A 22,928-nucleotide genomic window follows, 5' to 3' on the forward strand; every position below is an offset into this window, starting at 1 on the left:
TAGATTATTCTTTTTGCAATAGGACTGATGTGATCTATCAGATGGAGACAGGATATCTTGCTTTATAACAAAAAAAATGATTTAGTGTTTGTTACCCTATTAAAATAACACATTAACATTGATGATCCTTGTATTCATTTATCATTATCTTAATATTCTCAGACAGATTTGACTGTGTCATGTAACATGTTGCAGTATTAGGGTGAAGGATATTTTGTCTACTGATGCTCAGTAGCATTGCATAGATATGAATGGATTGTGAGACCAGGTTGGCAGTAGGCCTATCTGAGAAAAGGAACTGCTGCATATGTTTCCTTTAAGTTGTCTCAAGCATCAAGCAGATATGGTCAAGGTTCAAGGCTGCCATTGAATATGTCATTGGAAATATAAACTTGCTGTTAAGCTGTGACATTTCCTGAGTCAAGAATAAACCCTGAAGGCTGGGCTTTCTATGTAAGAAAGTAATATATATTCAGTACATGAAAGGTTGATGGCTTTTATAACTGGATGATTGAGGGAGAAAAGTAATTTACTGGGAAGTTTGTCAAGTTTTTTTCTCAAGGTAAATGTATTTGCTCAGCATTGTACAGGCACATGTGGGAGTGAGGAAAGGATGAGAGAGACGGAGAGAGAGAGAGAGAGAGAGAGAGAGACAGGCAGAAGGAGAGATAGAGAACGATATATATAGAGAGAGAATAACTGCTTTGTCAGTTTTGGTGCTGAAATGCCTGATGGACACTGCTGGGAGGGGCGAGTTGGGCCAGCTTTATTACCATGGAGATTATGGGTGTCATTAGCTTTGTGACTTTATCACTCTTCCTCACTGTTACTTATTACCTGGTGGCACATGGAAAGCTTGCTCTGACATGCTGTGACTTGCTGCGACACCAGAGATCAAACAACTAATTTCTGTTGATGGAGCTCAAATAATGTAAAGTTGCATATTTGACAGAGTTGCTCTCTATGCGGATATCTGAAGTCTTGAGTGTGCACATTCCAATCAGTCATTATAATGGCAGTTATAATGAATTGCATGTATAATTGCACATCGTTTTATCCTGTTCTACTATTGGCTTGTTGCGATAGGACAGTCCCATACCTGGTAGTTTGAACCATTAAAGTAATCAATGTATTTTTACTGATAGCCACATCCATATCACTGACCTCACTATATTCTAATCCACTAATAATATACAATGGTCCCAGAGTACATTTCATTATGTATTACACTATGGACACCATATTTTTTGTTCAGGCATTACAAGCCAGTTGTTTTACTTTTAGAGTATATCAATTTCTCTTCTTGCTTGGTCTCATAGATTGTCAACGTTCAGATATAATTACAATCCAAAAGTAATTGTTTTCCGTTTTAGAAACATAGGATTTTATAGCTTATTATACATTTATACATGCACAGTGTTAAGAAATCAGTCTTAAATCAACTCTAAAAATGCCAGTTCAGCTGTTATCTATTTTATTTTAGTCTAATGGGAATTAAGTGTACTCTTGTGATAATTTATTGAACACTGGAGTTGTATTGCGGTGTAGCTGAATACACATGGCACTGTGTTGACATTCATTTGTTACAGCCCTTGTTGAAAACAATTATCTTTTCTAAACCCAAGAAGTACAAACAGCCATTACACTCTTGCACAAATTATATTGTTTCTTGCTAAATGGTCTTTATTGGGGTCCAAATTCCACCAAGACCACATTTGCTTCTGTGTGTGCATATGTGTGTGCCTCCATGTGTTTTGTCTGTGTCCGTGTCTATGCCACCATGTGCTTGTGCCTCTGGCTCTGTTTCATGGTGTGTGAGTGTGTGTGTGAGTGAGAGTGTGTGAGTGTGTGTGTGTGTGTGTGTGTGTGTGTGTGTGTGTGTGTGTGAGTGTGTGAGTCCAGGAGCTGTAGCCCTAACTACCACTGATTGATTGGACCCTGATACAGAGACTCCACCGAAACTCATGCACACAAAACACTTTGTCTATTCAAGGTTGTGTAAACCTTTTATTTGATTAATAACACATTGGCTTTTAGTGCACAGTTTACACACTCACCCACACAAATGAACACACACGCACATACACACCAACAAATATATGAATACATACATTTGTAGAAAACTGTATATTTACATTTTATTCACCTACTTGCCAGGTTCAATAAATTATGATTTATCGAATCAGGTTGTCTCAAGACCGCAGGGGGACATTACTCCATTTGCATGGAGTGTTAGTCAGCATTTCTCATCTGAGGATTTGAGGAATTGACATGTTCAGCAGAACTCTACCATGTTTATTTTGGGCAGTCCAGAAATCTGCAGAACTCCTCTCTGCAGGAAGCTTCTGAGTGTTTTAAAGAGTAAGCATACACAATGACCTGCCACAGCATTCAACTGAATGTAGCTTTTAAAATGAGTAACATGTAATTCCTTTTTTAGTTTATTTTTTATTTTGTTTTCATCATCAATGATCATTCCCTGCATCACACACTCCATTGGAACGAACACAGTAAGAGTAACTGATCACTTAGGGAAGAGCCTGGACATTAGCTGTCTTATTAGAGATTAGAAGATTAGATTAACCCCTGACTTAAGTGCACCATTGTTTGAATAAGGAGTTTATTCACCTCTTTATCAGTGGCTAATTAATAGACTGTTAATGCTCACAGGAGGATAACAGGCATGATGACTACTGTGCGGTTTTGCCTGACCATCACAACAGTTACCCACAAGATGGTTTTTCAGTATTCACTTTTTTTTCCAGTAAATTAACAGTGGTTCCATGTTTGGGGACAGTGAATACAAACGCAATTTGTTGATACTGTTGATAAGCATTTCCATAAATTCTGAAATGAAAAAGGTGAACGATACCAGAAATTAGTAGATATTCAAGGAACAGCATGTAGATGTCAGATAAATGTCTTTAAATGCTAACAAGATGGAGGTGTGCCCCATTGGATCCAGCTTAGCTTCTCGGCTAAGAGCAGTAAAACGAAGGCTCTGGTAAACCGACAGCCATAAAGCAAATTTTTATGAGGGGGAGGAAACTGTCTGACATTTTGCTATTTCTGAAACAGCGGGAGGTTTGTAAAAAATTGTATGCGTCCCGTGAATCCTGTCCATCTTATGTCATGTTTCATACATTGGCCAATGATGGATGTGTCTGTGGAGTAACACTAATGGGAAAAGAAATTGGGGGGGGGCTGCTGTGTTGAACTTTAACTCCCCTTGACATTTTGCCTGATTTATGTTTATAGTTTAGGAGATAAAGGTAAAACAACATTCACAAACAACTAGCCCAATCTTTTCTTTCGAACTTGATGCTTTTTTTAAGGGACTGGTGCTATTCTTGAAAGCTGTGATCACCTTCACTGGACTGAAGTTTATTTTGTTCTGTAGCTTCTAGCAATGTTTCATGCACAGAAAATAAAAAATAAGTAATAGTAGTAATAAGAATGCATGACCACAATAACAAGGTACAGAGCCAGCCTCAGCCTGTCATTTACGTAATCAATAGAATTTAGTTTCAAACAATTCAAAATGCCATAAACCTTTCTCATTGACATAGGTGGTTTACTTAGTTGCCCGGTCCTGTTATTATGCTGACTGTTTGAAATCATACAGGGGGGATGGGAATGTGTGTGTGAGCGTGGGGGGGGGGCGGGGGTCAACGAGGACATGTCAAGATTTCGAGCCAACTTCTGCTGTTATTCAATAACTTCAAACGTCATTTCATCTGGTGTTTTCTGATAACGTGGGCTGCATCTGCATACTGAACATCCGTGACTGTATCCTTGATGACGAGGTGTTTTTAGCACTGGTGCTTACAGCTGCTTAGAGAACGGCAGAATACCTAGTTGGATATAGAAACCAGGATATAACACCATCCCTTCAGGACTGGAGTTGTGCACCCCCATTGTACTGGATTTCAACAGTAATTTTGTAATTGAAGCAAACTTGAAGCAAACTTGTAATTGAAGCAAAGAAAAAGGTTCAGTGGCAGTGCCCTGTCCAGGATTTGAACTCCTAGAAACATGGTCCTGGTCTTCACTTTAATCTACACCAGAGGTCTTCAGACATGGTCCTGGGGACCCAAGATGTATTCCAAGCACAGTTGCAACCCCCAACTTGATAAGGTGTTAATTGTTCTGAATTAGAGCCCTAAACGGTGTATGAGGAATGCATGAGGAAGGCCACATTGTGTCAGAAATAGCTATTCATGCCACAAAGAATAATTGTTTTTTATTCACATCCCAGAATTGTAATCAGTCTGATCAGGTCATTCTTTCAGCTCATATGTACAGTGCAGCATGGCAAAAGACGGAATTGAGTCTTTACTCTAGAGGCCAGTGTCTGATGTAATTACCTTCCTGCCCTCCACATCCTTGTCGTGCAAAGTGGGCCCTGTTAATTTTATGGGACAGATGCCAGCTCGGAGACAGGAATTGGTCTTTCTCTCTTGTTTTCCTATTCATGGACAGCTTCTTGTGTGTCCACATTTCCTCATCTGAAGGGGGGAGGGGTCTCCCCACAAAGTTTTCTAGTGTCCTGCTGTTTGATGGACGATCCCCTCCCCCCTCCCCCCAATAAGCTCCCAATGGGACTGAAACGCATACAACCGTTCCTGCTTTCTGTACACGCACCCCAGCCACAATGATCAGTCTCTCAGACCTCCGTAAACATCTCCAACAGCAGAAAGCATTGGGCCTTTGCGGGAGGGGGGTGGGGGGTGGGGAAGTAGTCTACATGATACAAGAGGAGAAAATTTACCCGGCAAAAGCATGAAGCTGGTCGCCCTGGAGACTTGTTGTGCTTCGCAAAGCATTCTTTAAAAACATCCGCTCGTGTTCAGCTCCGCGAGGGAAAGTAGTGCGGTTCTGCCAATTGTGCGGTTGAGCATTTGACATCGGCCTTGGCTTTAGCTCAATGGGCAGGATCTCCTGGCAGCCATGTCTCCATTTTGGACACAACAGAAATACACTGGATGAAGTACCATGCAGACATTCGGCTTCATGAGAAACTAACGTATTTACCTGTCAGTACATGCTTCCATCATCAAATATTGCAAAACTGTTTTATTCATGACTAAACATAAGATATGGCAAGACAACCATGTGAAATGTGAAATCTGTCCTACTGAAGGTAAAGACTAAATACAATTTAATTACTGTTGTATACTTATTGTAATTGACTACAATTACTAAATTGATTTGCAGGGTGTGAGTTTAATATTTTTTGTTCTTTCAAATCATTTTGGGGGGGTTAATTAAGTATCATCAGAACTCACATTTGAAAGAAATGTAAAATGACTTAACTCAAGGCATTGTGGGTACATTACTGATCTTTGGCCATAGAGAAGCAAACTAAAAATACTTTTTTCTTTTCTCTTTTAAATAATTGAGTCACTAAATTTTTTTAAATCATGAGTCACTAGAGTTAGGGCATTTCAGGTGAGTCACAGAAATATATACAGTAACTGAACCTCATTAAGAGACCTTTTGCTTAAAATAATTTACAGTGAAGTCAAGTCCAGGGCAGGCCTTTAAGAAATCTCTTAGTCAAAGAGAAATGGGGTCAATGCGGACACCCTTCAAATGAAACCCCACTGACGGGCTGTCAAACACAATGTAGACAAAGGGGGCTGTCCGGAGAAATGATCAATGTTCACCTTGCCTTCTCATAAACTGTTCTTGGTTAGGCACTGAAGTGTTTGCATAAATATACTTAATTTCCTTGTATAAAGCTCTGAAACAAATCACTAACCCTGTTGAACCCATTTGAGAATTTTCCCCTGTACTTTACGCTACTACATTCTATATATTTGTCAAAAGAAAATTAAAGAAGAGGACATATAGTTAGACATTTTTTAAATTTAAACAAGTTCACAATGAATTCCATAATACTAATACTAAATACCTAATGTTATTACTAGAAAACGTTTAGTGAACGTTAATTATACTTTTTCATGGTTAATGTAGTAGATTTGTATCACAGTAAAATGTTCAGTGTTAAATGAACTCTGATGGTACATTTCTGCTTCTTAGAGTATATGTCATGCATACTGAACTCATTTCAACTCTTTTACAGTGCAATCAACACTGAACGTGTCAATCTATGAAGAGATGAAAAAGATCAATAAGATATGATAAGATGTTCTGAGAATGAAAGGATTAAAAATAATGTACCAAAGGTACAAAGTAGCACCAACAGATGACATTGTAAAGAACATTTTTGAGAGAATTGTGAATAGGAATTTGTCACAGAAAATTAATGTGTGTAGTGTGCAGTGAGGTCCATAAGTATTTGGACAGTGGTACAATTTCTGTTATTTTGGCTCTGTACTCCACCACATTGGACATTAAACAATGAATATGAGGTTAAAGTGCAGACTGTCACCTTTCATTTCAGGGTATTGACATTCATGTCGGGTGATCCATGTAGGAATTACATCACTTTTTATACACAATCCCCTCATTTTAGAGGACCAAAAGAAGACTGTTGGCTTCTTGGCTGTCTCTGATTAGTTAGCTGTGTTCAATTGCTTCCTTAGTGCAGGAATAAGAGAGTGTTCAGTATCTAGTTTTGATTCCAGGCTTTTGGTTGCCATTGGAGCCATCTGTTATTGGCATTTGACAACACAATGAGTTCTGCCTATTAAAGTCAAGGCTAATTTAAAAAAGGATCAGAGACATAGGCCAAACAATAGGCTTACTGAAACAAACTGTTTGGAACATCATTAAGAAGACACAGAGCAATGGTGCATATTTGGGATCACTGTCTTGCTGTGGGATGGAGCACCATTCAATGAGTTTGGAGGGATTTCATTGAACTTGAGCAATTAAGATCCTTCTCTACACTTCAGAATTAATTCTGCTGCTGCTATCAGCAGTTACATTATCAATGAAGGCAAGTGAGCCAGCACATGTGACAGCCATACATACCCAAACTATAACACTCCCACCACCATTGGTTCTTGGGCAGTTCATTTTAGCCTCCGCACTTTGCTCTTGCCATCACCTGATACAACTGTAACCTTACCATCCTATTGCAGCAAACTGGTTTGCATCTTGCAGTGTAGCATCTGTATCTCTGTTTGTGAAGTATTCCTCCGGAGAGTGGTCACTAACACATCCACGCCAGCCTCCTGAAGAGTGTTTCTGATCTGATGGACTGGTGATTGGGGTTTTTTCTTCATTATGGCAAGAATTATTTGATCATCAACTGTTGAGGTCTTCCTTAGCCTGCTAGCCCCTTAGCTATTTCTGAGCTCACTGGTGTTCTCTTCTTCATAATGTTCCAAGCAGTTGATTTTTGTAAGTTTGAGATTTGGCCTATGTCTCTGATTATATTCCCCCTATTTCTCAGCTTTTATATTTTTCTTAATGCCTTTATTGACTGCCATTGGCAGAACTCTGTTCCTGAAGTTAACAAATACTAATGACTCCAAAAGTAATCAAATGCCTAGAATCAAGACTAAATACTGAGCTTTCTTATACCTGCTTTATAGAATACACCCGTCTAATCAGAGACAGCTGCAAAGTCAACTGTCCAATTACTTTTAGTCCCCTATATATAAAAAGAGAGTAAATTAATTCTGACACAGATCGTCCAATATGGATGTAAATACCCTCAAAATAAAGATGACAGTCTGCATTTTAACCTCACAGAGTACAGAGCCAAAAGAACAGAAACTGTACCCCTGTCCAAATACTTATGGACCCCATTGTATATAACAGAAGGATAATGGGGGGCACCAATTAGGAGCAGCACCAACATTCTCTGCATGCATGAAAGCAGAGCCTGAAGCAGCTGCGAAACCCTTGGAAAACAACCTTATCAAAACAGAGACAAAAACCGGCATTTGCAGATGCCCCAGCATTGCTTTATGCCCTCAATGAGGCCATAAAGAGAGATTTGGATGAACTTGTCACTCTCTGATAGAGCTGAGCCAACAAAGATATCTATAATATGCACTGAAATCCATACCAACACGATAACAGACATACTATGGGGGGGGGGGGGGGGGTGGTGAACAGATACAAACTCTCTTGGGTGCTACCTAACATTAACCTCAATGCAAGCACTGTTGAGGTTGCAGTAGTAACAATCTAACCATCACAGGACTGTTATTTACTGTTATTAATATGTCACCTGAGAACGGGTGAGCCAATATCAGATCAGAACACAGGAAATAATAATTGCACATTTATAAATTACAGAGCACAGATCTGCCAGGGACTTTCTGCCATTTTGAAACCATTCTAATGACCAGTGGCTCTGCTGGCTCGAAGAGGTCCTTGGACAGAAAATGCGTCCAATAGGCAAGACCTCAATAAAGAATTAAGTTCATGGAAGGCCCCTCAACCTTACTGGGGCACAATAGCCCCAATAAGGTTGAGCCTGACCATCCAGTATTACTTTTTAAAACGGAAAACTCCAAATATACTTAGGATGTATATATTTTTTACTTTAGGGTAAAAAAGATAAGATGATAAATAAATCATTTTTAATTTTTAATTATTATTATTTGTATTTAGAGATTTCCCACAAAAATTACATTCCAGTCCTCATAATTGGACATAAAACATCATTAGTAATATCCGAGACTCCGATGCATTTTCCTTGTATTAATACATGCAGAAAAATAACATTGTAAATTCTAAATGGATTTAGGATGAACTTCATCAAGGCCATGTATTACATTTTGTTCAATTCAATGCAAAACTCTCACTTAATGAGTAATACAAGTTGACTAACAGAGGAAAAAGACCTTGTTGAAACTGCAGCTGAAAAATGACCCAGTCCCCCTTCTTTCTTGAGATGGGTTTTACTGTATTATATGAATAAAACATTTCAAAAGGAAAGATGGATTGACGCATACATTCCTGGCAAAACAAACATCTTATGTTCGCAAAGGGCAGTTGTTTGAAAAATCTTTTGTCTCCCCTGAGACTTGTTAATGGCTAACCATTGTAAATATGAAGATTTCTTGCCATGAATTGATCACCTGGACTGAGTTCCTGGTGAACGGAACATTTAGATGTTTACTCTTCATTCTTTTCTTTGGACATATTGACTTGTGACACTTCACAAGGCACTATAATATCCCAGAACCCAAGCTACCATGTAATCAATTTCCAGATTTTTTAAGGAAGAAAGCCTGGCAGACAGCTTAGGAAACATTTGCAGTGGAGGAATAGGTGGGGTGGGGGCTGAAGCATCTCACTGAACTCTTTGTACCTCTTCTTTTTCTTTGTTTCATCATAGAATGTATGAAGACCTGATAATTTGAACAAAGACCCCTCTAGCACCATAGCCTTTTCTCTAAAATGTCCTAAAGGAGTGGCAAAGCTCATTCTAAACACTTTAAACGGATATATTGTTTTAGGAATATTTTAGTGACTTCTGTCACAAGGCTATGCACAATGCAGTTTTTGATTTAAACCTCCTAGCAGTACTGTGCTCTTTTTTAACATGTTAATTTTGCACATTGATTATCCTCGATCTTAAGTCTGAAAAAAATATTTCTTGTTAATTAATATACAAGTATCATAATACTGTATATAATCCAAGCTATAATCTAAATTGATTGACCCTATTTAACCTATTTATGAATTTCCCTTGGCAAACAAGCAGGTCTAAAGTTTGAAATGACAAATGAAGAATATAATTTTACAGCATAAGAACTGAAAAAACCTTTGCCCTTAGGCCTATTTTTTTCTTTTACCTTATATGTGAGGGCAACCCGTTTAGCATGTGAAGAGGCATCACTTTGGGCGGGTATATTCTGTAGATAATAGCTGAGGCCTACTAAGGATACTACCAAGGTTCATAGTCTTCCATGTTGGATGAAGTAAAAAAAAAGCAGTAAGTCATTTCATTACACCAAATGTATAGTCCAGAGTGCAATATAAAGACAGAACAGGTTCTATTTCATGCGGGATTGAAGTCTGATTCCATGTCGAGGCCAGAACCCCATTCTCAAATACTTTAGTCAATACATTTTACAGTCAATAGATTTTGAGTGGTCCAAAACAGAGAATGAATAGAAGATGAATGCCATTATAGAAGTGGTTGCCCTTTTTCTGGGGTTTTTGAGCTGGGTGATGGTTTGGATATCTTTGCAAGATCAGTACTGGAAGGAATCTACCACGGATGGCAGTGTCATTACAACGTCCACCATCTATGGGAACCTGTGGATGTCTTGCGCCAGTGACTCCACAGGCATCTACAACTGCTGGGATTTCCCATCCCTGCTTGCTCTGTCCGGTAGGTTACTGTGTTATTTTAATGGTGATAGTAGAAATAATACTAGTGATATTCAAAATAATAATATTTAAATGTATTATTATGATAGTTTTATTATTGTTATTATTATTGTTTATCCCAATATTGGCTGAATATGTTACTATTCCCATTATCATGCGAAATACAACCAATATAAAATTATTTATATGTTAGGTATTATTATTATTATTATTATTATTATTATTATTATTATTATTATTTTATTCGAAGTAGTTGTAGTAACTGTAGAAGTATTATGTACTAAATATTTAAGGTTTAATATTTAAGTGAAATCACCTGATCATGTTTTTAATTTTGTCGATTTTTCAGTAAAAAGGCATACACATCCAACGCATACACACATTTTTATTTTGTTGTAACATTGTTGTTGTTTATATTGCTTGTATTGGACTCATTGGATTGTATTATCGGTGCTGCTGCATATTATTTGATAAATGCCTGCAGTTGAAGTATAAATTTACTCAGAAATGTAAACATTCATACAAATACTTTTTTGGACCTCAGAACTCAGGTTATAGCAGCAGTTTTACTCTTAATTGAGGTAATGCATACTTGTACATAAATTAACATTAATAATGATGTTCTGGAATTGTTTGGAGGTTTGGGATTTTTGCCCCAAGTTATAGTTCAGCATTGTGTTTTTTGTCCACATTATTATTATGATTCTTATTATTCTTATGATGATGTTGATGATGATGATGATGATTATTTTTATTATTATTATTATTATTATTATTATTATTATTATTATTATTGCTGTTGTTGTTGTTGTTGTTGTTGTTGTTGTTGTTTTTACTGTAGACTAATTACTAAACTAATAATAATACGAGGCTATACAGTTCAGTAGTTCAAGAATTCAGATGGCACGATGAGGTAAACCGAAAACGTGACTTAGCATTCTGTCCAATTTGTTAGTATACCATGATTAATAAATTGTGGCCCCTTCAAAGGTGAATGGCGAGATGTGCACAATGCTCTACACTGTACGCAAATACAGTATGTGAGTGTGTAAGCTTTCAAGGACAACCCTGTGTTTGGTGGTCTGAACATTGGACTTTTGTGACGTTCTGTCCTTTGATAAACACCTGCTCAGTTTCTGCTAAATGTACTGTGGAATAAGAGCAATTGAAAGAAAACGGGAGGGGTGAGGGGTGGGGTAAAGAAGAGAATTAATCATTGATTGCTAACTCCCAAACTAGCATCACATCGGGAATTGTTAACTGTTCCACACAGGATTTTAAACTGTGACCGAACTCGAGCTCAGAAGGAGAGCGCGTGAACACCAATAGGCTGGAGAGCGGAGGAAAGTTGAGGCTGACCAGAGAAGGGTATCTATTAGGGGGTTTTCTAAAAGAGGGTAGAGGCAAGCTATTGTTTAATACAGTAGCCCTATATCAATAAAACACATTTACGAAGGAAATAAAGAAAGTATGAACTCCATTGTAGAAGTTGTAGCTTTTCTTCTTGGTTTTTTGGGGTGGGTTATGGTTGGCGTTGCTTTACCGAATCGTTACTGGAAGGTGTCCACAGTGGATGGGAATGTTATAACTACTTCAACAATCTACGAGAATTTGTGGATGTCTTGCGCTACCGATTCAACGGGTGTTCATAATTGCCGTGACTTTCCATCACTCCTTGCTCTTTCTGGTACGTATTACATTCAGCAAGGTTTGTGATATCAGTATCATTTAGTATAATTTTGTTCTCTCATTGCGTTTAATGCCGATTCCAATTGGTATATTGTATGTAGGCCTAATGTTGTTTCGGTATTGGCGTCTGATCTAAGGTTTATTGGATTCAAATGACTTCTGTACTCGTTTATTGCGATTGGTATTACGTAGGGATTCTGGAAATAAAGTTTTGTAAAAGACTATTACAGTCTATCTCCTTACTGCGTACTGTGGTAAGGATTTGAAGAACGTTCAAAAGAAAAGGTTCAATAGTTGTCTTATAACAATATCTTCATTCCCTCACAGGGTATATTCAGGCGTCTCGCGCTTTGATGATTGCAGCTATAGTGATGGGGAGTTTCGGGATCGTTGCGACTCTTGTGGGAATGCAGTGCTCTAAGGCTGGAGGAGAAAATTACGTGTTGAAAGGCAGAATTGCGGGAGTGGGAGGCATATGCTTCCTTCTCCAAGGTAATATCGCACACTTGGCTAAAAAGGTACTGCAGTAACTATTTTAAATAAAGCTTGTCCGAATACATTATCTAACTTTTTTCTGTATCGATACCTCAGGTCTGTGCACTATGATTGCTGTGTCTTGGTACGCATTCAACATCACCCAGGAATTCTTTGATCCATTCTATCCAGGGACGAAGTAAGTTGAGTCGAACCTGAGTCGTACCTACTTGAAGCCAGTACTCCCGGTTGAACTATGTTTGGATGTTGCAGTGCTGCCCCCTGCCGTATGTTGTGCGTAAACAACTTTGCTTCACCAAAGTTGTCATTTTTAATTTTCAGAACGGAAGACATTATTTATGTATTAACTGTAATATTGATATTATAATGATTGTTTTTACAGTCATTTCAGCTATGGAAGTCATCATTCCATTCTGTTTAAGACAATTTTGTCAAACATAATATGTAATTAAATCTGAGCCTAACATGCTGCAGAATGTGTAACTATTTGAGTCCAATTAACACCTGGGAATTTCGACCTAAAATCCCATGAAAAGCTGACAAATAGCAGCTCCCATAATAGCCTTGGAACAGGCCTTGGAAAATCCATATCAGTAAAACTCTGATTGCATTTGCTTTCTGCATGAGTACATTCAAAATGTCCACTGTGTTGTGTTGTAGGTATGAAATTGGTGAAGGCCTGTATATTGGCTGGTGCTCAGCCACTCTGGCCATCTGTGGGGGATGTTGTCTGATGTGTGCCTGCAAAGTCGGAATGACTGAGAAAGTGTAAGTGCCTCCCTTTGTGTGTGACGTCACTGTGTGTGCAGTTCTTTTTCTTCCTCTTTCTTTCTCCTACTTTCTGTCTCTTCTCTCCCTCTTTTGTCAGTCAGTCAATAACATTGTGCAGGTGTGGTGTTTGTGTGTATGTCATCCGTCTTTGGAAAAACATTGATGTTCAACTTGACCCCTTTCCCATGTTCTCTTTCTCCCTCTACCTCCCAGGCCTTACCCCTTGCCTTACCAGGCCTCCAGAGGCACGGTGTATTCAGGAATTGCCCCATCACAAGTGGCTCCCAGCCAATATGGCAGGAATGCATATGTCTGATGTGGAAGAGGCGGAACTTCAAGCATAAAGGGTCAAACCCAACTCCTCATCATCAGAACAAAAGCAGACTGATCAGCAAACACCAAAGAGCTATCCTGGAAACTGGCCAGCCCAGACTCCATGATGAGAATACTTCCATCCCACTTGAAATTGTCACACTGTTGATAAACAAGTAATAAGCATTTGACATATGCAGTCTAGTATGTTTCAAATGTCTAGCTTGAGGATATTGTGTATGTATGACTAAAGTATTTGTTTTTTTAAATGTCATAAAACATTTAGATGAAAAACAAGTCCCTCAAAATAAATCCAGTAAATAGAAATGAGGACCCTGGCCCTCTTTGGGCGAGAAGTCTTAGTTTTAAAAGAAGACAATGATGCTTGAAAGGTCTTGACTTTTATATTGGTTTATAATGCATCAGCAAAGTGAGGTTAGATGTATATAGAAATGAACAGTATAATATAGGTGGCTGAAGCTCTTAAAATAAAAATTTTAATGATCGGACACTTACCTAACATTCTCAAAATACTGCCTTAACAGCAGCTCCCCACAGCAATACATGACAGCCTGGATTCACCATAATGGTTAACAATACCATTATGGTTCAAGGAGAGATTTCAGGGATGTTAAAAATGTCTGTTAGATTATTGTTTTATATTTGATGTTCAAACTCATATTTAAACATTATGCTGCCCTCAATATATTATGAAGGAAGGTACCGTACTTTGATTTTGAAATTGCCTGGAGATCAATTAATTTGACATTTACATAAAATGTTTATTGCACATCATTTTTTATCTCAATGAAATCTTGTTTTTAATATATGTATATTTCTGTAATTTCTGTTATTCAATGCACACATCTCTAGTATCTAGACAATGAAGATGAAGGTCAAAAAACTCACTCAAACTGTAAAGATTTTTAAATATTTAAAATTGATATTTGTATTTTTTTCTTTTTATACATGTTTATATGGATCTGAAATAAATATGTTTATTAAACAACATTTCAAGTGATTATATGGACACACTTATCACCATTAAAACATTACTGTTGATTGTGTAGTCTACATTAAAACAAGTCGAGACTATGTTACTGTACCTTATTTGCTTACTTTGCATCACCCCAATCCTGGATAAGTTTGATGCATTTTAACAGGATTGTATCTGAAAAGAGAGTAAGCAGTTATCAGGCTAGTTTATTTGGCAACATGGTGAAAATCATCAAATAAAATTATTTTTTTAAATAAAAAATCAGACATTGTATGGACAGTTGGATGAGGTTATGGATCAGAAAATAAAAGGAAATAAATGGAATAATAATAATTTTCTAAAAAGATAAATTGAATAATTAAGGTTAATAAATAAGATGCTGTAGTTGCAAAGAAGTAGATCTTTGGGATCTGATGACCTAGGTTGATAGAAATGATTGAGTTGAACCATGAAACCTCAGTTGCCCGTTTTTAGCTATATTTAGCTCAATAGAGTGAAACACAAATGGGTAACACTTTACAATAAGGGAACACAGCACATGCTTAAATAATGCATAACTAATGTATACCATGAATGAATGCATAATGTGTCATTAACTCCTGTGGCTCAATATAAATAAACAATCAAGCCACTATTAGTTAATGTTTATGATTATTTAAAACTCCATGTTTCATCAATTTATGAACATTAAGTCAAAGTTAAGTTGTATATTAATTAACTTTACAGCTTATTTAATGACATCAATCAATTAAATATCAGGTAGAAAAGTAAACCAGCCATGTGAGTATACCGGATGTATAGGTAGTAAAGCCCTATTACTCAAATCTCCCAAAAACTGCTAGTTATCTACCAACCCTTTACCTGGGGCTCATTTCAACTTCTTTTTCACCTCCTATTTCCTGGTTCTTTGCCTGACCCAGAAACCGATCAACGTCTGCCATTTTTAAGGAAATTCCAACCCGTTAAATGTTCCTTCTAAGAGCTAGACGCTAGAAGTTAGGAGTCTCCCAAAGTTTTCTTGAGCCAGGAAACATGAGTGTATCATTTGTTGAATGTTTTTTTTTTGGAATGTGAGATGTACAAATGTATAAATGTATAAATTATACAATCCAACTCTCCAATGATGTTTGAAGGACCATTCTATTTGCCTAATTTGTGTTTTCTATGTCTTCTCGTCCGTTTCTCATCCCTTTTCCTTGCTTCTCCTCCTGATGGGTGGAGCTAAGAACAAGAAAGGAGCCAGGAAAGGAATAAGGAGGTGAAAATTAAGCAATTGGAATGAGGGGGAGGTGTGGTTATTAATTCATGTGACCGATGTGATGTGCTTACTTTTTGGAACATTTTGTCTGTTGTTTACAAAAGAATGGTGATTTTATACAAATAAATTTGTTTCCAATATAAAATACTGTTTATCCATGGGGGGATTATTGCTAGTTAGACGACTTGAAATACAGTTGACTATGGACATTTTTGACAGTCTAAAGAGCCTGAATTTCTTGTACAAAAAATAAGATACTCAAAAACACCAGCTGATCGGGATAGGGCAGTGCTGTCTACTGCACAGAGAGAGAGAGAGAGAGAGAGAGAGAGAGAGAGAGAGAGAGAGAGAGAGAAACTACAATGCACATTCAGAATTATATGAGAATGATATCCAAACAATAAAGTATGCGCCTACATGCAAGCAAGTACAACTCTGGGTGTGCCCGTGTATCTACTGTATGCATCTATGAACAGATTTATTGTGTCGGGTATTTTATGTGGAAAAATAGCAACACATTGCTCATTTGTGGGCTTTTGTTTTATGCCTGAGCTAATTTGCATAGTTCCTAAAAAAAATCAAGAAATGCATTTCATTTGTGTCCACATTCAAAATATAAAATGTCCTTTTGAATGGAGCACAGGCTTTCTTCACTATTCATCTAAGGCACCGCCCCTTAAAGAAAAAGTATCCCACAATGCACTACGGTCTAGCCTACTCTCAAATATCCGCGTTAGAACAACAATAATTGTTAATGTACTTAACATACTTCTTTATGAAATCACGACGAAGCTTGTAATGTAACTGTGTTGTCGATGTAAGGTAAATTGAGTAATTAACAAAAGTGAGGACAAACAAACCATTGACGAGATATATACTTTCTGGACTGAGGTTGTTGTCCTTGCTTTTCGTTCGGTAGCTTTGCGCAGTGGCAGTATCGTAGCCTATGAGGTTTATCCGAGGCGCGATTATTGCTAGTTGAAAACTTTACCCAATACCCCGCCTGGACGACTTGAAATATAGTCGGCTATGGCAATTTTTGACGGTCTCTAAGGAGACTGACTTTCAGTGTCGAAATTAGTTTTGTCTACTAATGTTCTGCAGTAGCGGCGTCCTAGGATCCTTATGCTGTTGTTTTTTTTTTAAATTGTCTATTGTGTTCGTAAAATAGTTCGTGTCCTAATCTTGCTGTTTTATTAAGGCTGTTGTTAAATATAGTATGTCACCAACGATGGGACATGTCAATTATGTTGTGAACAATAGTGAGAACAAACCATAGACGAGATAAATACTTTCTAGATTGACTCTGTCGCCCTCAGTCTTCAGTCAAAATCTTTGCTGTGGCAGTATCGTAGCCTATGAGGTTTATCCGAGGCGCGATTATTTCTAGTTGAAAACTTTACCCAATACCCCTGGCCTGGCCGACTTGAAATATAGTCAACAATGGCAGAGACTAGTTTCCCTGTAAAAATGTAATGCTTACCAAAATAAACAATTCTTCCATACATTAACTGCTGTGTTCCGAATGCATATAATATGTTTTCATTTCCAGTGGTGTTGAAAGTTACAAGCACCAACCGAAGCTGTGGATTAGTGTTATGAGTGATGTGAATGAGGAGGAGGCGGTAACCTTGCGGACTGTAACCGTTCCGGTTGTATCCATTATTCTCCAGTAGATGGAGCTCTTGCATTACACACTGTTAAATTATTGTTATGTCGTGTAAAAATATGCAACAGGAACAATAGAAAGAGAGTACTGAAACTGCCTGCAAGAAAATTACATAGACAATAATAATTACATAATGCTGTATAAAACCTTTGGACATCTAATTGTAAAATGCTTCCTGAGCCACAACTGAAGATGCAACAGTTGGTCAGGTCATCAATAATCACTCAAGGCTAAAACACCATTACAGATCAGTTTGACATCTGTATTGCAACAACAACATCAGCTCTTGGAGTCATGTGAAGGAATTTGAATTATTTTTATTTTCTGTAATTGTGCCTTTTTGGGGTTGAAAGTGGCCCACTATGCGTTGCGGCACCTAAAAAGTGATTTGGTACAAATGGAAATTGGACCATTCCGTTGCCAATGGAGCCAGGAATCTTGCAGCATGAAGTATACTTGGCAAAGTTTCGTCTAACATTTGCATGTAGCTGAGTGCTAATTACTTCTTGCTAATAATCTACTCCTGGCCATCTACAAAGGTAACATAATTATGCACATATAACTATACATAAGCTTGTAGAGATTTACCCAAGTAAACCAAAGGTTTACAATGTACTGACTTAAGGGTCTGAATACTTATATAAATGAGGAATTTCAGTTTTTGATTTTTACTACATTAGCAAAAACTCTAAAAACATGTTTTATTGAGTGTAGAAATGGCATTTTTGCCAATTTAGGATTAAATCTACGACACAATAAAGTGTGCAAAAAGTGAAGGGGTCTGTATACTTTCTGAAGTCACTAGATATTGCTTTCTAGCAAAGTTGCCACATTACTGGACAATCTCTGTGTACTGTCACAGTCAAGGGATAGGCTATGAGTATGATATTAGTTCCAACCACAAATGATTTGAGATGGAAAACAAGTTGTTATGTTCTTTTTGATGCAAGTGACATGGTTATTATTTTAAGAATTAATGGACAGATATTTTAAAATACAACATTTTGGTTCTTTGTATTTTTACTTTGTATTTACCTGGTTATTGCCGTTGTACACGCTCTAATCACCTTCTTCTCACGGGGAAGCTGCTTAGGAACACAAGGGTTCCTCAGTATTCATCAGTCGCGTTTAAAAATGTTGTTTATATGGAGGAGTCATCTGACGGATTTCTCAAGTTTTGCTATCGAAAATGTTTTTTCCATACTTTTTTCATCTTAAAAGCAGACATATTTAACCTTCCAGTACCTTTCTAATGAAATCAAAAGTTGTGTTCATTTGAATGTTGTATATTGACAGTTCATAATCGCTAGGTAGATCAAACATAGCATAAAGGTTTTATTTTTAATCCTCGTTATTAAGTAGTTAATTTATGCGCGTCAGTAGACTGTCTGATCATGGCGGGTTTATATTCCGCCTCTGACCAACCCGCTGTCTCCGACGCACAATCTCTCCACTCCCTGCTCCTAAATAATTTTACACTGCGGTGGGGGCCTGTAAGAATACAGTATTAAGGCAGCCATATTTGTTAGATTTACATTTGACTCTGTCTGCAGTGCGGATCGACGAGTTATCATGATAACTCTAAAAAGAAAGACAATGTAATCCAGGCGCGCCTGGCGTAAAGAAACTGAAAGAAGAAAATAAACGTGAAACAATGAAATACACACTGAGATATGCGTCGCTTTGCTTGAAACAATGCGATTTTTGGAAGGGAGGGGAGAGAAGAGCGATAGAAAGGAGGAGGGGGGGGCGTTCTGAAATAATATAGTCAGCCATTTTTTATGTAAGGGATTTTTCTTATGGGGGGGTTGTTAAAAAATAAATATAAGGGCGGCCATCTTTATTCCTCTCCCTTGTAGTGTAAAATATGCCAGACCGCCCCCCGCATTTTGTGTGTCGATTTGAATATTAAATTTAAAAAAAAATTCTAGAAAGACACTTCATGTTTCTGAGCAAGACGCGGGCGACAGGATTATAATGTGCTCTCCTCTTCGCCTGTGTGAGGAAGACGAGCGCATGGCGGTTAATTCCGAGGGAGGAGATTTCGACGAAGACGACGAGGACAACGGAGACATAGACGAGAACGCAAGCGACATAAACTCGCCGGCGGCACCTCGAGAAACTACACTAGCCACACCAGGTACAGTAAGGTCTCTGGCTAGACACGGGCTGCGCATGCAAAATAGTAACGTAACCCACAGAAGCATGCAAAATTAAAAACAGCATCGGGAGCTTATTTTTAGGTGATACAAATAATTGTGTAATGTTGGACATCAGACAACAGTAGATATTATGTCACCTGGTGTTTTAAAAGTTAAAATACAACTTAAAGCCAAACTTGACCTCGCCCCACATTTTAAGCGGGCTTTACTCGAAATACCCTCCCCCTGTGACTAAATCCAAAATTAACAGCGCCGAAGCACAATTTCAATAGTTTTCATTTCATGTGCAACGGCCCAGTTTTCAATCCGCCTGAACTGTATTCTGTTTGTAAACATTGTTTTCGACTCGTCGATAGTTTACAGAGACCGCACAGGAAGAGAGCGAGAGTGACAGTACATCTGATCGGAATGTAGGCTACGTGAAACACAGAAGTGGGGCTGTGACCCCACCTTGACCCAGACCACCACTGTCGCAGCACCAGCACCGTGGCGGTTTAGGACTGACTGCAAAAGTTTACCGCTGCTCGATCTTCTCCTCTTAGGTCTTTTTTTCCCTCACTGCATGATGAGGACTAGTTTTAAATCAGAATTTCAGTAGGCTACAGATCGCTGATCTGTGTCAAAGAATGAAAAGTTGTTAATATTTTATAACTACGATACATTGACGCATCGTCCACATTTAATTGCTGCATTATTCAGAAATGTTGCCTTTTACATTAATTCATTTTACATTATTTTTTCGCAGATTAAGATATGGTGTGCAAATGTTAAAATTTGTGAAAGGACAGAATCAAATAGCCTAATCTAATTATGGGGAAGCAAAAAAGGGCAGTAGCCCATCCTAACGTAATTGCTACTTGGTCTCTTTGTTTGATACACTATACGATTCACATATAAGAACATAAAACCTAGCCTAAGGCGTGTGAAAATATTTTAATTGTCTTGAAAAGAATGGAGGTTGATATTTACGTGGTCACATGATCAGCAATTTATGGGCCTATCCAGACAAATCGACAAGCGTTTCGGCTTGTCCCCTGTTAACCCATAAGCGAAACTTGTGGTCAGTCTGCCGGTCGGACCGCAGGTGTGGGAACAGCGGGTGGGAGACGTTTGGGTTCATGCGCTCCCTGAGTCCCTTGCGTGCGGCCTCAATCACCGAGTCCAGAGTGCGTACTGCTGCCGCCTCTGGCTGTGCTTCGCGGCTTAACTGAGAAAAGCAGGGATCTTTAACAACGGGCAGTGCGTGTGTAGTTTAGAAACACTTGGAATAAAACGACTTTTTTTCTAAAACATTTGGCGTCCGTGTGTCTACAAATGTGTAGCCTATGGGGGAAATGGGTGGGTGTTCGTGAATCTGTGTGTGCGTGTAGCTATGCACTTGCTTGCGGGAAAATAAAAGAGGATAACAACAATAGCAGCAAAACAGAATGTCAAAGCTTTATTGGCCAAGAAAAATGAATCACGTTTTGCAATTTGTTCAGTAATGTCGTTATTAATAGGTAGACTATGTCCGCCAAAAATAAATAGGTTAGCCACGACATTCATTTATAAGTGTAGCCTGTACTTAATCTGTTGCTATTGCGTGCTCTTCATATTTTGCCACTTATTCAGAATGAAAAGAGGCAGAAATGCAATGGCAAACGTCTTGCTCGCTTGTCTAGTAACAACCATTGTGTATGGATATGGTATGTGTAGCTACTCGGTCCCGCTACTAGCCTTTGAAATCTAACGAGCGTTTAATTTTAATTAGATTATTTTTTTGTATGGATTGATCTCGAGTATATCAGTAAGCCCCTTCCACAATTCGTCTTTTGACATGATTTTGGTATATCAGTGGTTAAAATGGTGTATACGATATAGGCTAGAGTATTTTGATACAGTTAATAAATACTGTATCTGTTAAGGAATACAGTATTCATATTCATATCCCATTTAGTCACTCAGATACACTAATGGGTTGATTTTTGGTATGCATGGAAATTGATTACTAGTTGCATTTCTATTAAATCAATTTTGGAATGACAGTCAAAATCTGGTCTGGAAAATTGGCTACTGAAACTATAGCAAAATGTGGAAAATGAAAGAGAGCAGATGGCAATGAACTACCCTGACTTGAGTTAAAATATGTAAGTTAAAATATCGAACCTCAACACATAATCCCCAGGACTGGGTTTAAAAATCTGTGTCCAGCAAATTGAGAATTGAGAACATTCATAATTTTAGAATTTAATATGGGTCAGTTGTCTGTTCTCAACCTTGGTCCTGGGGACCCCCGGTGTTCTTAATTACAGTCCCCTCCAAAAGTATTGGAACAGCACGGTTAATTGCTTTGTTTTTGCTATACACTGAAGACAATTCAGTTTGAGGTCAAAAAGATGTACATGAGAGCATAGGTCCGAATTTCATCTTATGTTACCTGGTAACTTAGAACATATCACCTTTTGTATCAGACAACCCACTTTTTAGGTGAAGTATTGGAACATGTGACTGACCGGTGTTTCTTGTTACCCAGATGTGTCCTGTTAGATTAATTGGTTAAGCAATAAATAGTTCTGAATGTCTACTCTTGCTTTAATCCTTGGGTTTTGCCTGTGAAGACTGCATTTGCGTTAGAAAAGGTAAACCAATATGAAGACCAGAGAGCTGTCTTCGGGAGAAAAGCAGGCCATTTTGAAGCTTAGAAAATAGGGGAAATCATTGCACAAGTATTGGGGATTGCTTGAACAACTTGTGAATGTCCTGAAAAAGAAAGAAACCGCTGGCGTACTGGGCAACAGATATCGAACAGGTCGACCGTGGAAAACAACAGCAGTTCATGACAGAAATATTGTGAGAGCTGTGAAGAAAAACACCAAAACATCAGTCAGTGACATCACAAACAATCTCCACAGGGCAGGGGTGAAGATATCTCAATGGGGAAAAATGTGATCTAAGTGACTTTGATATAGTATATACACTCAGTGAGCACTTTATTAGGTATTTATTAGACTTATTTTAATTAGGTATTTATTAGACTTCCACTGCTGTTGCCTATCCACTTATAGTTATGATGCATTCTTCTGCATACCACTGTTGTAATGTCTGGAATTTTCATTTGCGTTACTGTCACCTTCCTGCCAGCTTTCACCAGTCTGGCCATTCTCCTCTGATGTCTATCATTAAGAAAGCATTTCTGTTTGAAGAACTGCTGCTCACTAGATTTATTTTCATTTTTGCACCATTCTTTGCACATTCTAAAGACTAGTGTATGTGAAAATCCCAGGAGATCAGCAGTTTCTGAGATGGTTAATGGGAATATTAACTGAA

General features: G+C 38.0%; 2 protein-coding genes, 1 non-coding gene and 1 pseudogene across 8 annotated transcripts in view; all 4 read left to right on the forward strand.

The window, feature by feature from the left end:
* Nucleotides 1–10,053: 10,053 nt before the first annotated feature.
* Nucleotides 10,054–14,547, forward strand: LOC133132809 (claudin-15-like). 2 transcript variants are annotated; one of them, XM_061248558.1, is made up of 5 exons: nt 10,054–10,270; nt 12,286–12,450; nt 12,550–12,631; nt 13,114–13,221; nt 13,438–14,547. In XM_061248558.1, the coding sequence occupies exons 1-5, from the start codon at nt 10,054–10,056 to the stop codon at nt 13,538–13,540; spliced, it is 675 nt and encodes a 224-aa protein (XP_061104542.1). In that variant the 3' UTR covers nt 13,541–14,547. The 2 variants fall into 2 exon arrangements, with proteins under 2 accessions (XP_061104542.1, XP_061104541.1); XM_061248557.1 differs by lacking the exon at nt 10,054–10,270 and adding an exon at nt 11,613–11,956.
* Nucleotides 14,548–16,708: 2,161 nt separating this feature from the next.
* Nucleotides 16,709–16,849, forward strand: LOC133134169 (U4 spliceosomal RNA). Its single transcript, XR_009709281.1, has one exon. It is a non-coding gene; the product is annotated as a U4 spliceosomal RNA (small nuclear RNA).
* Nucleotides 16,850–17,122: 273 nt separating this feature from the next.
* Nucleotides 17,123–17,236, forward strand: LOC133134170 (U4 spliceosomal RNA; annotated as a pseudogene).
* A 2,068-nt stretch (nt 17,237–19,304) lies between these two features.
* The window catches only part of LOC133133812 (chromodomain-helicase-DNA-binding protein 3-like), a 26,268-nt gene continuing 22,644 nt past the window's right edge, over nt 19,305–22,928 (forward strand). For all 5 annotated transcript variants that reach the window (XM_061250045.1, XM_061250049.1, XM_061250047.1 and 2 more), the window contains exon 1: nt 19,305–19,600. In XM_061250045.1, coding sequence (XP_061106029.1) covers nt 19,438–19,600 — 163 coding nt within the window. In that variant the 5' untranslated portion in view covers nt 19,305–19,437. The remainder of the gene's footprint in view (nt 19,601–22,928) is intronic.

The sequence above is a fragment of the Conger conger genome, chromosome 7, assembly GCF_963514075.1.
Source record: "Conger conger chromosome 7, fConCon1.1, whole genome shotgun sequence".
Taxonomy (NCBI): Eukaryota; Metazoa; Chordata; class Actinopteri; order Anguilliformes; family Congridae; genus Conger; species Conger conger.

Bases quoted from the DNA above. Each gene is read 5' to 3' on its own strand.
- LOC133132809 (XM_061248558.1), top strand. From the start codon at position 10,054: ATGAATGCCATTATAGAAGTGGTTGCCCTTTTTCTGGGGTTTTTGAGC. The intron at 12,451-12,549 runs GTAATATCGCAC...TCGATACCTCAG, and splicing joins CATATGCTTCCTTCTCCAAG to GTCTGTGCACTATGATTGCT. The intron at 12,632-13,113 runs GTAAGTTGAGTC...GTTGTGTTGTAG, and splicing joins CCATTCTATCCAGGGACGAA to GTATGAAATTGGTGAAGGCC.